The 18,455-nt window shown below is 42.0% G+C and overlaps 1 protein-coding gene across 6 annotated transcripts in view; it reads left to right on the top strand.

Annotated features, from left to right (window-relative positions):
* Positions 1-18,455, top strand: part of LOC148823015 (neurocalcin-delta) — a 95,401-nt gene that overhangs the window by 62,933 nt on the left and 14,013 nt on the right. For 5 of the 6 annotated variants that reach the window (XM_088928557.1, XM_088928559.1, XM_088928560.1 and 2 more), the window contains one exon: positions 10,436-10,832. In XM_088928557.1, coding sequence (XP_088784683.1) covers positions 10,455-10,832 — 378 coding nt within the window. In that variant the 5' untranslated portion in view covers positions 10,436-10,454. Of the gene's footprint in view, positions 1-7,512; positions 7,604-10,435; positions 10,833-18,455 lie in introns of those variants that run through there. The other variant, XM_088928561.1, reaches the window with a different exon arrangement.

Genomic DNA, 18,455 nt, shown 5'->3' on the forward strand with positions numbered 1-18,455 from the left:
TCTTAAAGTAACACTGGACTGCTTGTGCCTTTGAGACGTGTGTTCATGCATCGTCTGTAAGTGGTCAAAAATCCTTGTCTCACCCTCTCAGAATACCTAAAAAAATCTCTAATTTGTAAGGGCTTTTTGAAACGATTGCAAGTGCTTCAAAACCAAATTATTGTAAAGGTTAAAGATAGAAGGTCCCATAATTGGCACCAGTACACTTAAAAGGAATGAATCAGGGATGTGTGTATTCCAGCAGCGTCATTGAAGCCACAGGTGAGGCCATTCTCACAGCACTTCACAAAACATCAAGAACGAAGAGACCCTGAGAACATTTTGTCACAATTTAAGCAATTATTTCTACAAATTTTAAAGTTCGGCTGTATTGAGCACTGAGTCTCTTTCTGATCACATGTGAATGCTTCTGATCATCAAGCCAGTGTGAAGGCTTTTCACGCAGTGAGATGACACCACATGATTCAGACCTTGAAGGTCGCTCTGTAAGAATACTTAAGGGCGTGGCCATGATAAAGAGTTGTATTCAAAGATCTCTAAGAGCCTGATGGTCAATTGAAAGGATTCATCCAAGCAGGAGACTTGAAAATGACCTCTTATGCACTCTATCTCCAATCCTTTCCAAGCCTAAATCCTGATGGGCTTGTAGGCCTTCAGAATCTTAAAAATACTTAAGTCCTTGAATCTGTCCGGAAGCAACTGGCGCACATGATCATGGGGGGCGAGGGGCCTGGTTAAGACCTGGAAAAGGTGACCGAGTCGGTCAGTGACACCAAGCAGGACAGCTCCTGCACTTTCGTGTTTTGACAAGCCTCAGGAGAGCTGACCACTGTGAAATTGATAAGCGCACATTTGATGAAATGTGTGAACTCAGAATGATTTACTATGATTTATGTAATTTATGTTTTATTTAATTACATAAATAGTAGGGTTTTTACCTTTTTGAATATTGTGTACTCTTATAGGTGTTCACTAATGCAGTGAATGTTTTTCCCCCACTGTCTTTACTGACAGGGACAGTTCAATTTAGGCCATCCAAGTCATAGCCTCTGGTGACGTTTCAGTTAACCCAAAGATGAGCTTTTTCTTTTTTTGCCTGTCATTTTCTTTTTAATTTGAATCTGAAACAGAATGCATTGTCTTTATCTCAAATGGGTGGTTCCCAGAGTCTCTGGGGCTCTCAGACTGGCAAGCTGTCTCTATAATACTTCCCACAGCTGGGAAGACCTGAACAGCACTGTGTAATGCCAAGCATAGGTTGTCCATGGAGACGGCATATACTGTATAAGACATGTCTGTGCTCTGCAGTGACTCAGGGGTTCAAGCAGCAGTTCAGATATGCTTGAATGTTGCTAAACCAGATGCGATTTGCCTGCAATTTGCCATTCAACCCCTCAATGTAGGACATGCGCTTAAATCCCAGATAAATACTCATGTATCTGGTTGCTTTGCACTGGATTCCTGGGGAATACTGTCTTTTTTTCTAACGGATTTGCCAGACTTACACAGTATTCCAATCAAGGTCTTACTAGTGTATTGTACAATTGGAACCTTGTCTCAACATTTTGCTTCCCTTTCCATCGCTTTCCCACATTATCTAGAAGATGCTAGCCACTGTGTCACCGTGCCACTCATACAGTACATGGAATCTGTACATGTAAATCTTCCAGAGCGTTGCAGAGGTTTCTTATGTGTTTGCGACTAGAGCTAGAAAACAGGCAATTCAAAGCAGGCTTGTTAAATACACAAAATGTGACTTTCAAATCAATATCTGATTCAGGGTGTATAATTGATTTTGGAACAGCTATTCTGTGTAAAAGTCAGATGGAACTAAAAAGCCTGTTTAGCACCTGATCTGGTGGTAACAGGACATGTTAGGTAGGAGTAGTGTGAGCCTCAGAAGGTAAGAAATTAATTCACCTCCCATGCTTTTGTGGTTGGCCTTTAAAATATGCACAAACACGAGGTACAGTGGTATTTCTAGCGATATGGTGACTAAGTCATGTTAAATGACCACTAGCAAAAGCATTCAGAATTCAACTTGAGAGTCTCCAACACCTAGCTCAGACACATTTACTGATCCTTCATATTCCTTTTTTTCTACTTTACAGCTATTTACAGTCTTGCACTTCTGTAACAGTACGCCAAGTCCACAATTTGATCTCTCGCTCTGCCACGCCCAAAGTCATACAGACAGAACATGGTAGAAGCTATTCTTTTCTGCACCTTTTGCAGTTCTTTGAATATCTGTCTTTTATAATACTTTGTCATTGCTGATGCAAGAAACTGAGACATTTTCCTGCAACTTCGACAGAGAGTAATTGTGCAGAAAGCAATATGGAGTGGTAGGTCACATAAACCAGTGTCAAAAAATAAAACTTTGTATAAACCTTGTTTAAATGTCTGTCAATATCCGGTATTCATTTGCATGATACTGACAGGCGTGCAGTATCTCATTGCATTTTTTCTTCTTCTTCTTACAGCCTTACCATTGTTTTTAAGCAGGTACCTCGCAGTCTGTTACCATGGCAATTCAGTGTAACATTCTGCTTAATAATCCATTCATCAATTTTCTAACTGCTTCCACCAATTCAGGGTCATGGGGGAGCTGGAGCCTATCCCAGCAAGCCATAGGCACAAGGCAGGATACACCGTGGGTGGGATGCCTGTCTATCACAAGGCAAACACACAGATGCACTCGCATCAGGGGCAGTTTTCCCAGATGCCAATTAAAGCTGGTGTCACACTACATGACTCGACACGACTTCTAGACGGAGAGCATGTCAGATTTAACGACTGCAGTTGCTGAATCTCTCTGCCTTTTCTGTTCTAGAGGGTGTCAAATTATGCGGCTAGGAATCGCAGGGAGTGACTAATTACACGATTCCCTCTAGACTTTTCATCACGGTTCCGAATCTCGTATTGGGCCACGAAAGTACCGCGAGGTCGCCTAATCCTGGCAGCCAATCAACGTGGGTCACACCGGAATAAAGGAGCCCCGCACAAAAGTAAACAAACAACATGGAGAACAAGCAGGCAGCTGTCACCTTCACTGTAGCCTGTGCTCTCCTTTGTGACGAGGAAAAGATGAAGAGGATACTCTGAAAAACTTGGAGTAGACCGCACTTGTTTGGTCGTGGTACATCCGATTGAGCTGTTGATTAATTGACTGTTGACTGTCGCAGACACAAGAGCCCACCCCTACGACTTGTGACTCACAACAAGAAAATCAAACCTGTAAGAGTTGCACAGAGTCGTAGGGGCCATTAAGAGCGCTATGACTGAGTCGCTGGGGGTGTCCCACTACACAACTGATGGTAACGGGCTAGAACTCACTCTGATTTTCATGTAAATGAAGGCTCCGACTGATAATCCAAGGAAAAGTCATGTAGTGTGACGCCGGCATAAGCTACCGGTATGTCTTTGCACTGTGGGGAGGAATCCAGAGTACCTGTGACCATGTGACCCCGGTGAAAATATACACAGCTCAGATGTATAATTACACCCTTTGTACACAGGGCTTTTCCAATGTGCACAGAAACACAAGTCTTTATCTTGAAGATAAAAAGAATCCAGTTTCGTTCTCTTTATCACAAAACAGCAGATGGTTTTATACACCAACTGGATAAAGTCTCAGATTGTTTTCTTTTCAAAGATACTTCATGGCCCTGTTCATGAATTACGTGGCTGTCAAGACCAGGCTCTTGAGGTTTAGAAAGAATTTCAAGTTCCATAAATGTAAAAATACTCAGCAGTGAGGAAACGTATTAATTGAAATTGCCATAAATTCAGAAAAATAACAGTAGGATTGATCAGCAGGGCATTTATTTACCACTACTGTGAAAGTCACAGGCTTGGAGTGTGTAACCACTGTCCGCCGGTATACTGTATGCAGTGCACCGTGACCCGTGCTCGGCACCACATTGCCTTGTGAGAGAGCCTGGAGGAGCACGTGTCCGTTCACTCTGAAATGTATATGCCGTGCAGGGTGCATTCTTGTCTCCCCAGAAAGCTGTTAGCACATGAGGGCATGAGGGCAGGGCTTGGCCTGCTGGAATGCTGTCCATTCGGAGTGAACCTCCAGGAAGGGCAGGAGGCGAGGTTCCCAGGACCTGATCAGCGTGTGGCACAGTGCTCTGCGAGCAGAGTTCTGTGACAGCATCTCTCGCCCAGACCGTTTCCATCGATCCGTCTCTTGTACACAATTAGTGCATCGTTAAGCACATCTGCACTCCATTTGCTGATGTCCGTCAGGTCTACGAAACCCCCTGCTTCATGGCTAAAAAGGGCTTTGCTTCACTCCCAGGAGAGAAGAGATGATCCTCTTGGTAATAAAAGACTCGTGCATGTTTTGGTATTTATCTTCTGTGATTTTCACCTAGCTTGTCATTCACCAGGTTTTCACCAGGTTAAAGCCCCATCACCTGTGCCCAATCGATTCTCTCACTAAAGAGCTCATTTAGTGCTCATGCAGCAAAGTCAGTTGAATGTACCCCAGGCAGTCATGGATGAACAGTTAATCAATTAATGAGCTCAAAACACAATAATCAAAATCAATGCTTGATTATTAAAGAAATATACATAAATAGAGGGATACATTTCTTTGACGTTCTGGGTGTGTTTGCCACAGACAACTGTGGCAAGATCTTTACTACTCTGAGATGGAAGATGGAGGGGAGAATTATATTTTCGGCATTTTGTGACGCTACATCTATGAACAGTTGAATGTGTGAAGAAAAAGATCAGCAGCTCAATTATGTAACCTTCCAGTTCTTTCCCAGTCTTCTCCGTAGCGCAGTAAGCTGCCGTGTCAGCTGTGAAAAGTGAGTAATCCCAGGCAGGAGAGGGGAAGTGGGATTCCCCTAGCCTTGGAGAAAACTGTTCATTCTGAGCATGAACTTCCATCTCTGTGCGCCAGGAGTGGCACCTTGCCACTGCGCCATAGTGCATTTAAAATCCACCCTGCAGGAGTGGTGTCCCATCCCATGGTCAGGCGCGTGCTCCAAAACCACACATGAGCCAGTGAGAGAAAAAAAGGGCTTTAGATAAATCCAGAGTCACAGCGGATTATCCAGATCCCTTTAACTGTAACCGCATTTTTCATGAAGGACCAGCTGAGCAAGATGACAAAACTGAGAAAGCTGTGAATCCTGCCCATCAGTGATATTCCGCTGTTTTGAAATCCTTTAGCCAGAGAGTCCCTTAAGGCTTTAATCCCATATTCCTAAACCCTAGATCCTCACTAAAATCATTTCCAGGTCACAATTTCATTACTTTTTTCATAGTAAAACACATAAAAGCCAGTTCCCATTAAAAGATGTGCCTGTTACCTGCATCATTGCTACAGTAATCTTTATTACTGTAGGGGAAGGATGTTCGTTTAGAGAAAACAAACAGCATAGTGTGTGCAATCCACTGCTAATATGCAATAGATGTGTGGTGGTGGTGTTTGTTTTTTACCGAGCCTTAAAAAGGTCATGAGATCACATTGCACAGCCCAGTTTTAGAGAGACAAATTAATCCCAGCACTGGGCCGTGCAGGAATGTTAATCATTCTGCTGTGATGAAGAGTGAATTACGTGGAAGGCAGTGTCCATGCATTGTTGAGAAAAATAAAGCGGTCGATCTCTTGATCGCCAGATTAGCTATCCGCCTCGGCGTCTTTCTGACATTATCTGAAGAGTAAATTTAACGTGACCCGCCCTGTGGCTTCGAGAGTGTTGGCGCGTGGAGGCGGTGACAAGCCGATGGCAGCGATGATCCTGCGCCATGGTTCCCACCTGTCTGATCGCCTCGCCCCCTGCCCGTGCAGCTCCCTCCCCTGACTGCCAAAGAGATCCCAGAGCAGCTGCGCCCCCCCCCCCCCCAGCGGGTCAGCTGTCAGTGCAGACAGAAGGCCCTGGGTCAGCAGCTCTCCAGAGGCCTCCTATCCCCCCCCTCTGGTCCCTCATCCAGGCCACCTGTCCTTCTCGCCAGCGCTGAGGGAGTCCTGGTCGCCCACGTGACCCTTCCGCCTCGTCTCACTGCTACTTTCAAAACATGGATTCTCTCACTTGCATCTCGTAGATTGTTTTTTAACAAGATATTCGCACTTGTGTTCATACAGGGGTAGGAGTGAGATGGCCACGGTTTGCCATGGTTGAATCTCTGACTAATGGTCCATAATAAAGACTCCCTCTCCCTCACACACCAATGCAGTGTATCAGGGAATGTGAGTTCTGCAGGACATGTCACAACACAGTTTTCTCCTTATTTAACAGGAAGTCTGGATTTATTTTCAACCCGTTGCATTGATTTTCTTTTTTTTTTATCGAGGCAGTAGTGTTGATCTGTTCGACCCTGGCTAATGCTTTTTTGTAAGACTGCTCAGTGGTGCTGTGAAAGGCCCTCCTAAGGGTCTCCATGGTAACATCGTGTACACTCACAGGGGGTGAATCTCCGTGTCCAAGACACACCAGTGAAACAGAAAGTGCATCCGAAGATGGGAGACTGAAACTGCTCCAGAAATCTAAATATCAAATGGCAAGTTCATTTACAATTCGGATATTCTGGGAAGCGTTCCCTCTTCAAAACCCGAACGTAGTTTTTTGTTTTTTTGTTTTATTGATTTCAATTTGAAAAGGAGGCAGCACACTCGCACCTCACTAATTCTATGGATAATCTATTCGTCCAAAATTAACATCACTATGGGCCTTGCAGTCGGCCGTCATTGAGAAAACCACCATATCACAGACAATGTGATATTAAACAAAAGGAGTCTGGCAACTTTTCTTTTTTATTCTAATTGTAGTGCAAAAAAATTAAACAGGTGTCAACTAAATTGATTCTGGTAGTGCAGCATGTGTGAGGTTACTGGGAATGATTTGTTTTTAATACATTTTTACAGGGATTGCAGTTATCATACCTAGTTTTGTGTAGTATCGTAATATTCATCCTCCTAGTGTCATTTATAATATCACTGACCAATCTATTGAATCATTAAATCATTTGGATGGAACACTGGAAAGGTTAGGTACGGTAGCAGGAATTCATCACATATGCAACTTAATGTGGTTGTGCTGATATTCAAAATTACATTCTCTCCATTATATGGTAAAATCAAATAACTTTTGTATTGATACTTAACATTGTATATTAAGTAGAATTTGTGAAAGAGTTCCATTCCGTTTTTCCACTGAACTCATTAAACTTGAAAGTGGCTTTTTTCCTGAGTGGTGATTCATATTAGTTCTAGGTATTAACAGAGAGGTGTCTGTTTCTCTTTAGTCAATCCCCAAGTCTTTTGAAAATATTTAGGAACATTTCCTGTAGGAATTAGTTGTCAGTGTCACTGCAGCTGTCCTAACAATCTGTGCATTTGACCAGTGATTGTGAATCTCCTTCATGCTGCATCTTTGATCACATCCGTTTTCACAAAAAAGTTTTTTGACAAAAGTCAAATGTTTCCTGTTTCAGACTTAGGCGGCCCTGTGCATAACATGCTTTTAAAACTCTTTTGCATTTTTACCACAGGTATTTTTTATATGGCTGTGCTACGCTGTGAATACCCTGATTATGGCTGTTGAAGTCAGTGTCGTGGGCTGTTCTGGTCATGTACAAAGAGGTATTAAGAACTCTGCCCATTATGATTTTTGCTGTCAGCATCATGATGAGTTCCAGTAGCCAGCAGGATGGTACACTAAGCCGGCCAATTTAATTTCTGTTGTTCCTACAAACCTTTGTTTGAGTTATAATGTCAAAAGGGCACACATTTTAAAAAGTAGTTCTCTGGCCCACATTGGTTGTTTGGCCATTTTCCAGGGAACGTTCTTTTCAAATTGCTGGCAGAGGATTTGCTGGCTGTGCCTGACAGAGACACGTTGGCAACAAAGCTCAGCGTGGAAGATCAGAAGATCAAAGTTGCAGTGAATCAGAATCAGTATTCCAATAATAGTATACAGTTGCGCTTTCTTACATGAGTCTGCAGAGCTGGCTGGAGCGGAGGCATCGTGCATTATGAGTAGACAGCTTGATATTGTGTGCTTGCTATCAAGAAATTCAAAGGCTTGTGCGAAAAATGTCTGTTAGACTGGGAAAACTACATACTCTTTAATTGCATCTTATTGACTTACGATTACAATTGCTTCAGCAAAAATATAAATTACCTTCAATTCAATAGATGAGATTTATATTGAAATTAGATTTATACACTTTAATGGCTGAATGGCTGTTTTTCATCTTGGAAGGTTCTCATTTCCCAGGCAATTTAGGAGGAGCAAACATTTGCATTGTCTGACAAAGTACTATAATTTCCTTTTATGCATTGCTGTACAGATTAGATGCTGTCAGTTCAGTACATATTTCATTCATTGATTTATTTCTTGCCCTCAGTTCATAGCTAATTGTTTGCTAACCACTGACGATCTGATGAGAGTGGCATACAAGCAGATCTACAGATTAACCCAACAGTGCATCATCAGAGTGATAAGGTTAAAATGACATTTTAATGTAATGCTTCCCCTGCCTTTTTTAAATGATCTGCACTGTCAGAGTTTTATGAATGAAACATGTCATGCATACAGTATATGGGTATGTATAGCTGCATTTGTTTTGTTTAGTAAATTGTAAAAGTTAATTCTTTCCCTGGTCCTTCCATGTGTTTTGCAGTTTTCAAAACCTTTAGAAACAGCTTGAAATAATAAGCTTTTTTCAAAGGCCAGAATTAAAACACTGAGGAACAGCTCAAAGAATCAGATATCTAAAATGACCCGAGTTTAAATTCCCAGCAACCCATTAGAGCAGGTCACCCAGTTCCTTGTTATGAAATAAAGTGTGATTAATTTAACATCATTGGGTTTAGTTTTAAAAACTATTTTTGTGCAGACGTGTCTAATTAGTGTTGAAACAGCTGACCCAAGCTGGAGTGATAGGCACTTCCTGTTTAAAGGGGATTTTAGAGGCTGTCAGTGCACTTCTGACATTAAACAGACTCTTTGTTAACTCAGGCACGGAACAGAAATAATTCTGCCTGAAAAGATATACATCTGCACTTTAAACCACTTCTGAAAATGGGTCATGACCTTTTCTTAGCACCTACTACTAATCATTGGCGATATTGTTTTGACTCCAACTGTATCTATAGAATGGAACCGTGCTGAGTTCCGAGAAATAAAGCTTGTCCCTCTTTTTTTTAATACTGTTAATATTTTGTCCCCTTTCAAAAAGTATCAGTCATGTTCTGCAGAATATAGTTGATTAGAATTTCTTCACTCTTTAGTTAAAAAACTTTAATGTTTCCAAATGAAAGTGAACGATCATTTCCTGCCATCTTCTAAATTACTTCCTGACTGAGCATAAGTGAATGAATTAGTTTTAGTTCTTCACCTCGGCAACTCTGAAACAGTTAATTTGCCGCCCAACTGAAAGAGAAATTAGTTCAGTGGTTTTGACTTTGCCTCTAGCAGATTGTTATGAATCCCGTACAATTGTCATGCCTTGTAGCATTGCCAGTTGTCAGGTTTTTTATCTGGATCAGAGTTTGGTGGTTCAACCATGAGGTAGTTGAAAGATCATAAAGGGCATGATGGTCACAGGTTCATATGAGGCCAGCATGATGTATTCTGTGATACCAGCAATACACTGAAATGAAATGTTGTTTTTGCAGGCTGAAAAAAATCCTAGCTAATGATGAGCTAATAAATTAAACTTTTTTTTCTGATCAGTTTAATTATCGCAATAATGGGAATAATTTGTCCTCTAATGAAAAGCTTAAATTATTAATGAGATAACGCAGGAATATCAGTACCTGAAGAAACCTCTTAACAGTTTTGCATACACTGGCAGAGAGCCAGTAATACTCTGATCCCTTGTCTGCAGGCTCCAGCTGCCCCCTCTGTTTCTGCGGAATTAATCTCTTCCTTTAATGTACAACTCAGAGGCTTAGACACGTCTACAGGCTTAGATGAAACAGAAATCGTTTTTCAATGCAAAAGATTTGCAGGTCCAAAGACGCGTGTTTTCAATTCCAGAAGAAAAAAGTGGCCTCAGTGATGTTGTTCTTCAGAATGCAGAACTTAATTTTGTCGTGTAGAAGCTGCGGGAGAAAATCTTTGTGATTTTTTTTTTTTAGGGTTGCCACTTCTTTCACGTTAACGCACACAATGAAAAGCGCGCACAAGTCTGCAGACTGCCAATAAGATCATTCACCTAGGCTGATTGCTACATGATGAACCTGGCGGAAAGTTTCGAGATCGGAGGACTTCTGTTCGGAAACCGCCGCGGTCTCGGCTCAGGTGCCCTAATAAAAATAACCCTGTGGTTGGGTTTGAAAAGCTCGGGTGCCGCTGACGGCGTGACTCAGAGATGAAGGGCCTGACGCGGTGGATGTCGCAGTTGTTTGAAATCAGCCCACGAGTGCCCTTTTCTTATTCTTATAAGCGTGTGTCTGTCTTCGCAGCTGAAACCCAGACGCCGAGATGGGGAAGCAGAACAGCAAACTGCGCCCTGAGGTCATGCAGGATTTGCTGGAGAGCACGGACTTCACCGAGCACGAGATCCAGGAGTGGTACAAGGGCTTCCTCAGGGACTGCCCCAGCGGGAACCTGTCCATGGAGGAGTTTAAGAAAATATACGGGAACTTCTTCCCCTACGGGGACGCGTCCAAGTTCGCGGAGCACGTCTTCCGCACGTTCGACGCGAACGGAGACGGGACGATCGACTTCAGAGAATTCATCATCGCGCTCAGCGTCACCTCCCGGGGGAAGCTGGAGCAGAAGCTGAAGTGGGCCTTCAGCATGTACGACCTGGATGGGAATGGCTACATTAGCAAGTCGGAAATGCTGGAAATTGTTCAGGTATGATTTAATCTGGAGCCACTGCTGGCTGGTTACTGGCATGAAGCGGGGGGGTGGGGGGGCGGAGGTGAAGCTAGAGTCGTCTGCGGAGATCAGGAGTCTGGAGCGCTTATCTGAGAGGTGTTTAAATCATCACAAAGGAATGTGGGAACCAATAGCCATCCATCCACTTCCTGATCGCTTTATATCCAGTACTGGGTCGCAGGTGGAGCTGGAACCTATCCCAGGAAGCAGCGGGCTCAAGACAGGGTACACCCTGTGTGGGATGCCAGTCCATCGCAGGGCACACACACACACAGTCACGCCAGGGCCATTTTTTTCTCAGAAGCCAGTTAACGTAACAGTCTGTTTCTGGACTGTGGAGGGAAACCAGAGCGCCACACACGAGCACGTGGCGAGCGTACACACTCCGCGCAGATAGCGCTCCAGGTCTGGAATTGAACCCAGGGCCCCTGCTCTCCAAAGCAGCAGGGCTGACCACTGCTCTACCCTGCTGCCCTGAAACCAGCCGCCTTTGTTGCAATTTGAATGCCTCTCTTAATGCCTATAAATGAGTTCATGACTGAGCTCAGGTATGAGGGAGCTGACATTTTTTATAAACTATGAAGCTGGGGTATTTACATAAGGTGAAGGTGCATTGCTTAAAATGTATTAAAAAGTTAAACACCACACGATAAAGCAATAGCAGAAGAGCAACAGGAGAAGTACACACAATCACAATCACAATCACATTCGTCTGATCCCTTCCTTTCAGATTGTGTGGGTAAGAGTTGTATGTCGTGAATGGAACTTGTGGGTTTTGGGGCAGTTAATGGGACATTTACATAAACCCCATTTGCTTTAAAGCATCTGAAAAACCAGTAATGCACCTCCCCGTGTATTCTTAAGTGTTTGCTCTGATCTGGGTTCCACGGCTCATTCGCTTTAGAAGAAGCTGTACAGGCTGTTTCAGGACCCTCTGTGAAATGTTTCCCTCTGGGGATCCGCTGAGCTGCAGCCCTGAATGTGGAGTCGAATGCTCCAGCGTTCTGCCAGAGAAAACGCTACAGATTGGTACTTGAGCTGGTTACAGTGCGTTTCTTTAAGAAAAAAATCTTTCAATTTGAAAATGGCTCTAAACGCTCCAAGAATATGAAGCAAAGCATTTTTTTGGTCATTTCAAAATTACGACAGGGCTTTTAAGAAATACTTTGTGTCATCAGTATCATGCCAGCATTCAGGGCCATGATTTCAAATGCTTTCTATGGAATACACTGCTGTTTCAGCTTGGATCATTTGTCAAGGTTTGTCAAAGCTGAATGAGGTGGAGTATATTAGCATTACCCACTGTACGTCTTCAGGAGACTTTGACAACACCTTTCCTTTACTTAAGGATTTGATGTCAAGAAAACAAAGTTGACAAAATCATAACACCTCCCCCTATTTGCACACCTGGACAACACATGAAGATCTACATATAAACTGTGCCTTATAATCAAAAAGAGGGGCAGCATAAGGAGCAACAAGAACTCTGGAGTCCTAACGATCTAGCCCGTTTTGGATAATCGATAATTAATTGTACCTAATTAATCTGAGGATTTCTCCCAGCTGTTTATTGAAAGAAGCCAGGTGCCCTGGAAGTCCTCTCTGTTCAGGCCTGAGAAGGTTCAGTCCTTCTCGTCTGCTGGTGTGGGACATTCCTCCATGCCTGGGAATTGCTTCTGGTGGCTGGTCTCTGGGTTGATTCCAGGGTCAATAATGCATTTTTTTTTTTGCTTCAAACACTGTGGTTTTATCCCCGAGCAAACCACTTCTCCTGTCCACCCGGCTCTGTGAAAGGGTTAGAGGAATTGCCAGGGGTAGGGGCATGCTTTTTTTCCCAGCAGCTTCTTGGATTATTCCCCTCTAGTTGTGAGGTTTCTGACACCTCGTTCCTGGGCCCATATCTACCAATTTATTCCGATTGTTCCCCGATCAAATTGCACAACACGGTTTGCCTGAGGCTCCTGAATACTGAGTGAACTGAATATACCGAGAAGATTGACCCTGTGAACCACTTTCTTCAAGAGCCTCTGAGATTTATACTTGCAGACATATATGTAAGTGTTTTATTTTTTGGTGTGTATACAATTCTCGTTTTTCGGTGGTTCCATTTGTTACTAGATTTGGGTTTTTTGGGGGGTAAACTAGACTTTTATGTAGCATACCAATTGATACAAGGTAATTTTTAGGTATTTAAGGAAAAGAACCAAATGTAAAACATAATTAAAAGCATTCTGAGAAATACAGAAAAGACTGATGCTGAGGAACGTTACTTTTAAAAAGTAGCCCATTACAGTTTAGGGATTACTTCTTAAAAATTAGTAACACATAGAGGAAATTGCTTTTAAGAGATAACAGACACTTTATATTGATCACTGTAACTAATAGCCTTTTAAAGTTAAGTAGCCCATCTTCTTAATTTGAACATGTAATGCCAAACCTGTAAATGAAATGGATTAGATATAAAAAGCAACTGTCTGCAACACCAAAGTGTTTTACAGGGATAAAAGGAAAACTGTTGGTTACATACTGGATGTGTAACAGTATTTGTTGAGAAAGGTTGAATGGCCACAAAACAGCGCTTTTGTTAACGATTTCAGTTACCAGTAACGAAGAGCAATTTGGAGAGTTAATTAAAGGTTGTAGCAGGAGTGGTGTAAATTTCTTTCATAGAGAAACAGCCTGCCCACTTGCACTGAGTGACTATTTTGAGTAAAGAATGGCATATGTCCTAGTTATGCTCTCCCTCATTTTTTTTGCAGAAAGCTCCCTTCAAAGACTGTTTTAATTTTAGAAACACGTGATTAGCTTTGTGACTGTGGGTTCTTTCCAAATCAAACTGAGTGCACTCATTCTTTATATCAGTGCTGCTGCACAGAGCCCAGCTCGGTTCAGTTTGGGCCTGAGTCTCATAATGAGAGCCAGCTATGGAAACCTCACCCTTTGCATTTCACATGACATCAGAGTAGCTAAGGTCGGTATATTTGCATCACATAAAAACACTCTAAAGAGAGTAGAAGCTAATACTTGTAACTTTGAGCTTTATTTACTGGATTGTTTAAGCATTGATTTACATTGTTTCAAGAGTCTTTCAGAAATTAATTGGATTAATTGGATTCTAAAAGAGGCTGATTTAGATTATGGCATATGAGTGAGCTTGAATGGCCATATACTCAATCTGAGCAATTTCCATTTTTCCTTTGTGCTCTGCTAAAATGTTAGCAAGTGGGTTATGTAAGACTTTAGAGTTAATATCGTAAAACAAGCGTCGTCACTGGAGAACTTAATCTGTATTGCAAAGACCTTGTGAAAAAGAAAAGCTCTGCTGTTGTACAGTATATCAAGAGTGTCTGTTTATTGTACTCTGAATGTCGAAAGGCAGGAGCCTAGCACCACAGTGTCACAAGCTCAGACAGTATGTGTGTGACTCATTGGTCACTCATGTGTCTCTGTGTCTCCCTCAAATCACAGGATTTAAGTAGATTAGCTGTTCAGTGATTGATCTGTGGGATGAATCACCGGCTTCAAAACTTTTTGAACTTACTGACGGTTAAAAATTCCTAAAGTAGAACAGTAATGTTTATTTGAGCTATAGTGTTTCAACATTTTTCATTTAATGTGAACACTCTGTTATGCCTCTTTATATATCTGTCATTGTAATAGAGCTTTGGGAATTTAACAAATGACTTAATTTAAGAATATTGAAAACAAAAAAAAAGAAACCTTAGCAATTAGCTCACTGCACAGTCACATTCAGGCATAATAAAAATAGAATAAAAATAATCGTTTTGGGCAGTGACCTAATACGTCTAGACAGGTGATTCATGGGAGGTTACCTGAAATTCAACTAGGAAGTTAAATGCCAGTTTGCTTGGACAATTGAAACCAGTCACCAGGTCCCAAGTGTGCTGCGTGTTAAAGTAGAGAAGCAGGTAACAGATTTCAGTTGGTCTGAAAGATGGTATCAATATCGATCAGCAGAGGGCAATAACAAAGTGCTGAGATGCACATTATTAAAATGGAAGGAATCATTTGTGAAAAGGGACATTTTCAGTTAAAGCCTGAGTGCAATGTGATAAGGAAAAAAAAAACAGTTTGGGAAGACTATCTACTTGTTTATCTCAGGCCAGGCTCCTCAAGAACTCAGTTCTTTACTAACATATATGTTTATTGTATGAGCCTGTTATTTTGCTGTTACGTGCTTGAATGAGCTGCATTTCCATTTTCTGCATCTCCGTCCTTCCCATGATTCCCGTGTCCCCTGAAGGTAGCAGAGGCCTGGAGTTAGACCAGCTCCTGACACTCAGTCACCGCTGTGTAATAGGAAACGCCTCGTGGGACCTAATGAAGTCTGGATTTTACCAAAATGTCAGCTCGGTTTAAATGCGTGGGAACCACTCTCTACCATCTTTTAAGGCCCTGCCTCCTCAAATTCTGGAAAATCTGATTGCTTGTACCCCACCAGTTATATTTAAAAAAGCTTAATTTCTGCCTTCTGACAGCCCTGTTTTTTTACTTCTTAGCTTATTAACCACTGTGCAAAGTCATTAAAGGCATTAAAGACATGTGTAAAGACAGTGATGTGATTAATGCAGAGAGGAATAAGCTTGACTTTTTTTCCTGTCTTGAGTTTATTTTTAGAAAAAGAGTTGCACTGTGCTTGTCTTGCTGGAATTGGGTCTCCTTGTTGTTTATTCAATGGGAACTCCCCACTGCGCACAGAAATGTGCATGTAGAGAGTGGAACAATAATCTCAATTAGGATGCATCCTTGTTTCTATATTGTGTCTGGGATGCAGGTTTACAAAGCTGTCTTGTTCAGCAAATGGACGATACCAAGGACACAAATGTCAGGATCATCCTTGGCAGTCAATCCAGTGCCAAGAAGTTGTTGGAATGCTACAGGCTACAAGGCTCATGCTGTATATCATTTATCCTTTTTATCATTCCAGTCAGTGGATGTCTGTCTGTCATAGAATATGCCATAAACATGTAAAGTAAAAGATGGCCAGACAACTTCTGTCTATGGACATTTTTGCATATTTTAAATAAAAATAATGATACCTTGATTTCCATTCTCTTGGTAATCAGACTCATGAGAGGTCTGACAAGAGCCCTCCTGACCTAATTTTTGATTTTTTGAAATTTCAAGATTGTGCTAGATTTGTTTGAAGTGTTACAAGGATCTCGGTGCATATAAATGTGCGGTATGCCTCTGGTGGTGAGAGATCCCAGCTGGGGAGAGATCAGGGGCTGAGAATTAAGAATCAGTTTTTCGGTCTCTGCATCTCTTTTATGCTATATAAAACTGCTCTATTTCTGTGAACCCAAAAAGTAATAGGCCTGTATCCAAATGTGCACAACTGAATGTCAGCGCCTGGGGTTCCTGAATTAAAAGAGGCCGGATGTGAATTGTGCTGTGCTGTAGCGTGCATGACTCTCCGCTTCGATGTCCTATGGTAGCTCGCATGACCAGACCCCACATTAAAAATAGCAAATTTCTGGTCACCAGATCTGCGCAGCTCAAGCATGTATCGAACACCTGCGCCAATTATTTGATACTCCTGGTAAATGACCAACTTGTGCACTCCGCTACAGTATATACTGTATTCCTCTGTCGTTTGTAAAAGAAGGGACATTCTATGGTGAGCTAAATTTTACATCCCCCCACGATGACTCTCAAGACAGGCCGTTTAGATGTTTTTCAGTTAAGTCTCACATACAGTATGTGTCAGGGTGAAGGCTGCTATTATATTCTACACATGTACGAGCCTCAGCTGAACAATATTAGAGTATACAGTAGGTGATGAATGATAGTGATTTCTTTAAAATTGACTTTTTTGACAGAATTTCATTGGGAGCTATCAGTAATACAAAGAGACATTTTATGTTTTTTTGCAAAATTATCAATTTAATCGTACAGCAAGCCTTGTATCTTAACTTTATTCTCTCAACTGCCTTAGGACACATCGCAAAGAGCCAGAAGTATTCATGTGCTTTCAAGTGAAAATGGAATTACAGTGTTAAAGTACCTTGAGGTACCTAAAGTACCTATCAGTCCATTATTGCATTACTTGTCTATACAGGTGTAAAAAGTAAATATTTTTGAATGTTCTTCCTGGTTCTTTAGAATTTTGAGGTGATAGTTTCAGTCACAGTGCTGTCTGCTCATGCCTGGGAACATGCTACAGTAAGATGACTTTTCTGTGAATGAAAATTCTCCCACGTTTGATCTGCCTCTTTCAGCCTCTTCTTTGCCACCTGCCCTCTTCCTTCATTAATGAATTAAGTGCATACATATCTAAATTTATTTGAATTTGTAATAAAAAACCTAGAAATAAATTTATCCAGTTACTAAAGCCAGGAGAGAAGGGAGGTGCTGGTGTTCCAAACTTTCAACTATACTATTGGTCTGCTCAGATAAAACAGATGGTTAGTTGGCGTACAAGTAGGTGTGATTCTCTTTGGTTTAATATGGAATCAGTAGTATGTCAGCCATTACCCATACAATCCCTGCCCTAAATCAATGACTTAAGTCAATTGAGACGTCTTTTAGATAAATTTGTAATATACAACACTCTCCTAGCCTGGAGGGTTGTTAGATCATACCTTGACTTTTCTGTTTACTTTGTCTTGGAGATAGACATTGAATTTCTCTTGTTTGTCAGGTAGTAAGAACAAAACCCAGACATGCTGCCCTCTGGTGGTCACACAGTGCCTCGGCAAGCATCGCTGCCACAGAACACTTCCTTTTGTCATTGGCGTCCCACATACTCTCTAGTTTTCACGGTAGTCTGACAGCGTTGCGTGACGTATGAATCACCCATTAAAACTGCATGTATCCAATTACTGCCTCTGAGACCACGTTTTCCCAGCTGGAAAGGGTGCATTAATCTACATTTATAGACTCTCCGTAGACGAGCTGTTCTACATATCTTATTCAAAGGCCTTGAGTTTTATTCTAATGAACAATGCTGCTCGTTTCAGAGGAAATGACAAAGAAGGGTTTTAGACAGAATAATAATACAGCCGTCTCTTTGGTGAGACAGGAATTCTGCTTGTTATAAGAGTTTCTGAAAGGAGAGTGGCTTAATAACACTTCTAGCCCCTTCCCCACAAAGTGCTGACTGTCAAGTGTTTCTCCTCAAAAGACGTGCCTTCAGTGTAAAGTTCCACACCTGCTAATGGCTCTGGAAAGTGAACTGCTGTGCCTCGGGACTGCCTTACTTTTCCCTTCAAGGCACGTGACAACCCTGGACACCCTGTGAACCGCAAGGTGCCGACCTGCCCTTTAAAAGTACATTGAGAGAAAACGCTGTGCTCTGCCAGCCATGTGGAGAAATGACAACCTGTGTCATTTTATTGAATAAAGAGAGGGCCTTGCTGTTTCCACGCCTGAGATGGACAGCTGTTGCGTGCCTTTGTCGCGTGACCTCTCTTGAGGTCTTCCATACCTGTTCATATACACATTCAGACAGCTTGGTTTCACCCTGTTGACGCCCCCGTTCATCACTGCAACTCATCGCCCAGAACCACTAGACCTTATTATGAGCATGTCCATCTAGTTGTTATTGTACATGGGATGTTGACAATGTTCTTGAAA

This window comes from Atractosteus spatula, chromosome 12 (assembly GCF_055471065.1).
Source record: "Atractosteus spatula isolate fAtrSpa1 chromosome 12, fAtrSpa1.hap1, whole genome shotgun sequence".
Lineage (NCBI taxonomy): Eukaryota > Metazoa > Chordata > Actinopteri > Semionotiformes > Lepisosteidae > Atractosteus > Atractosteus spatula.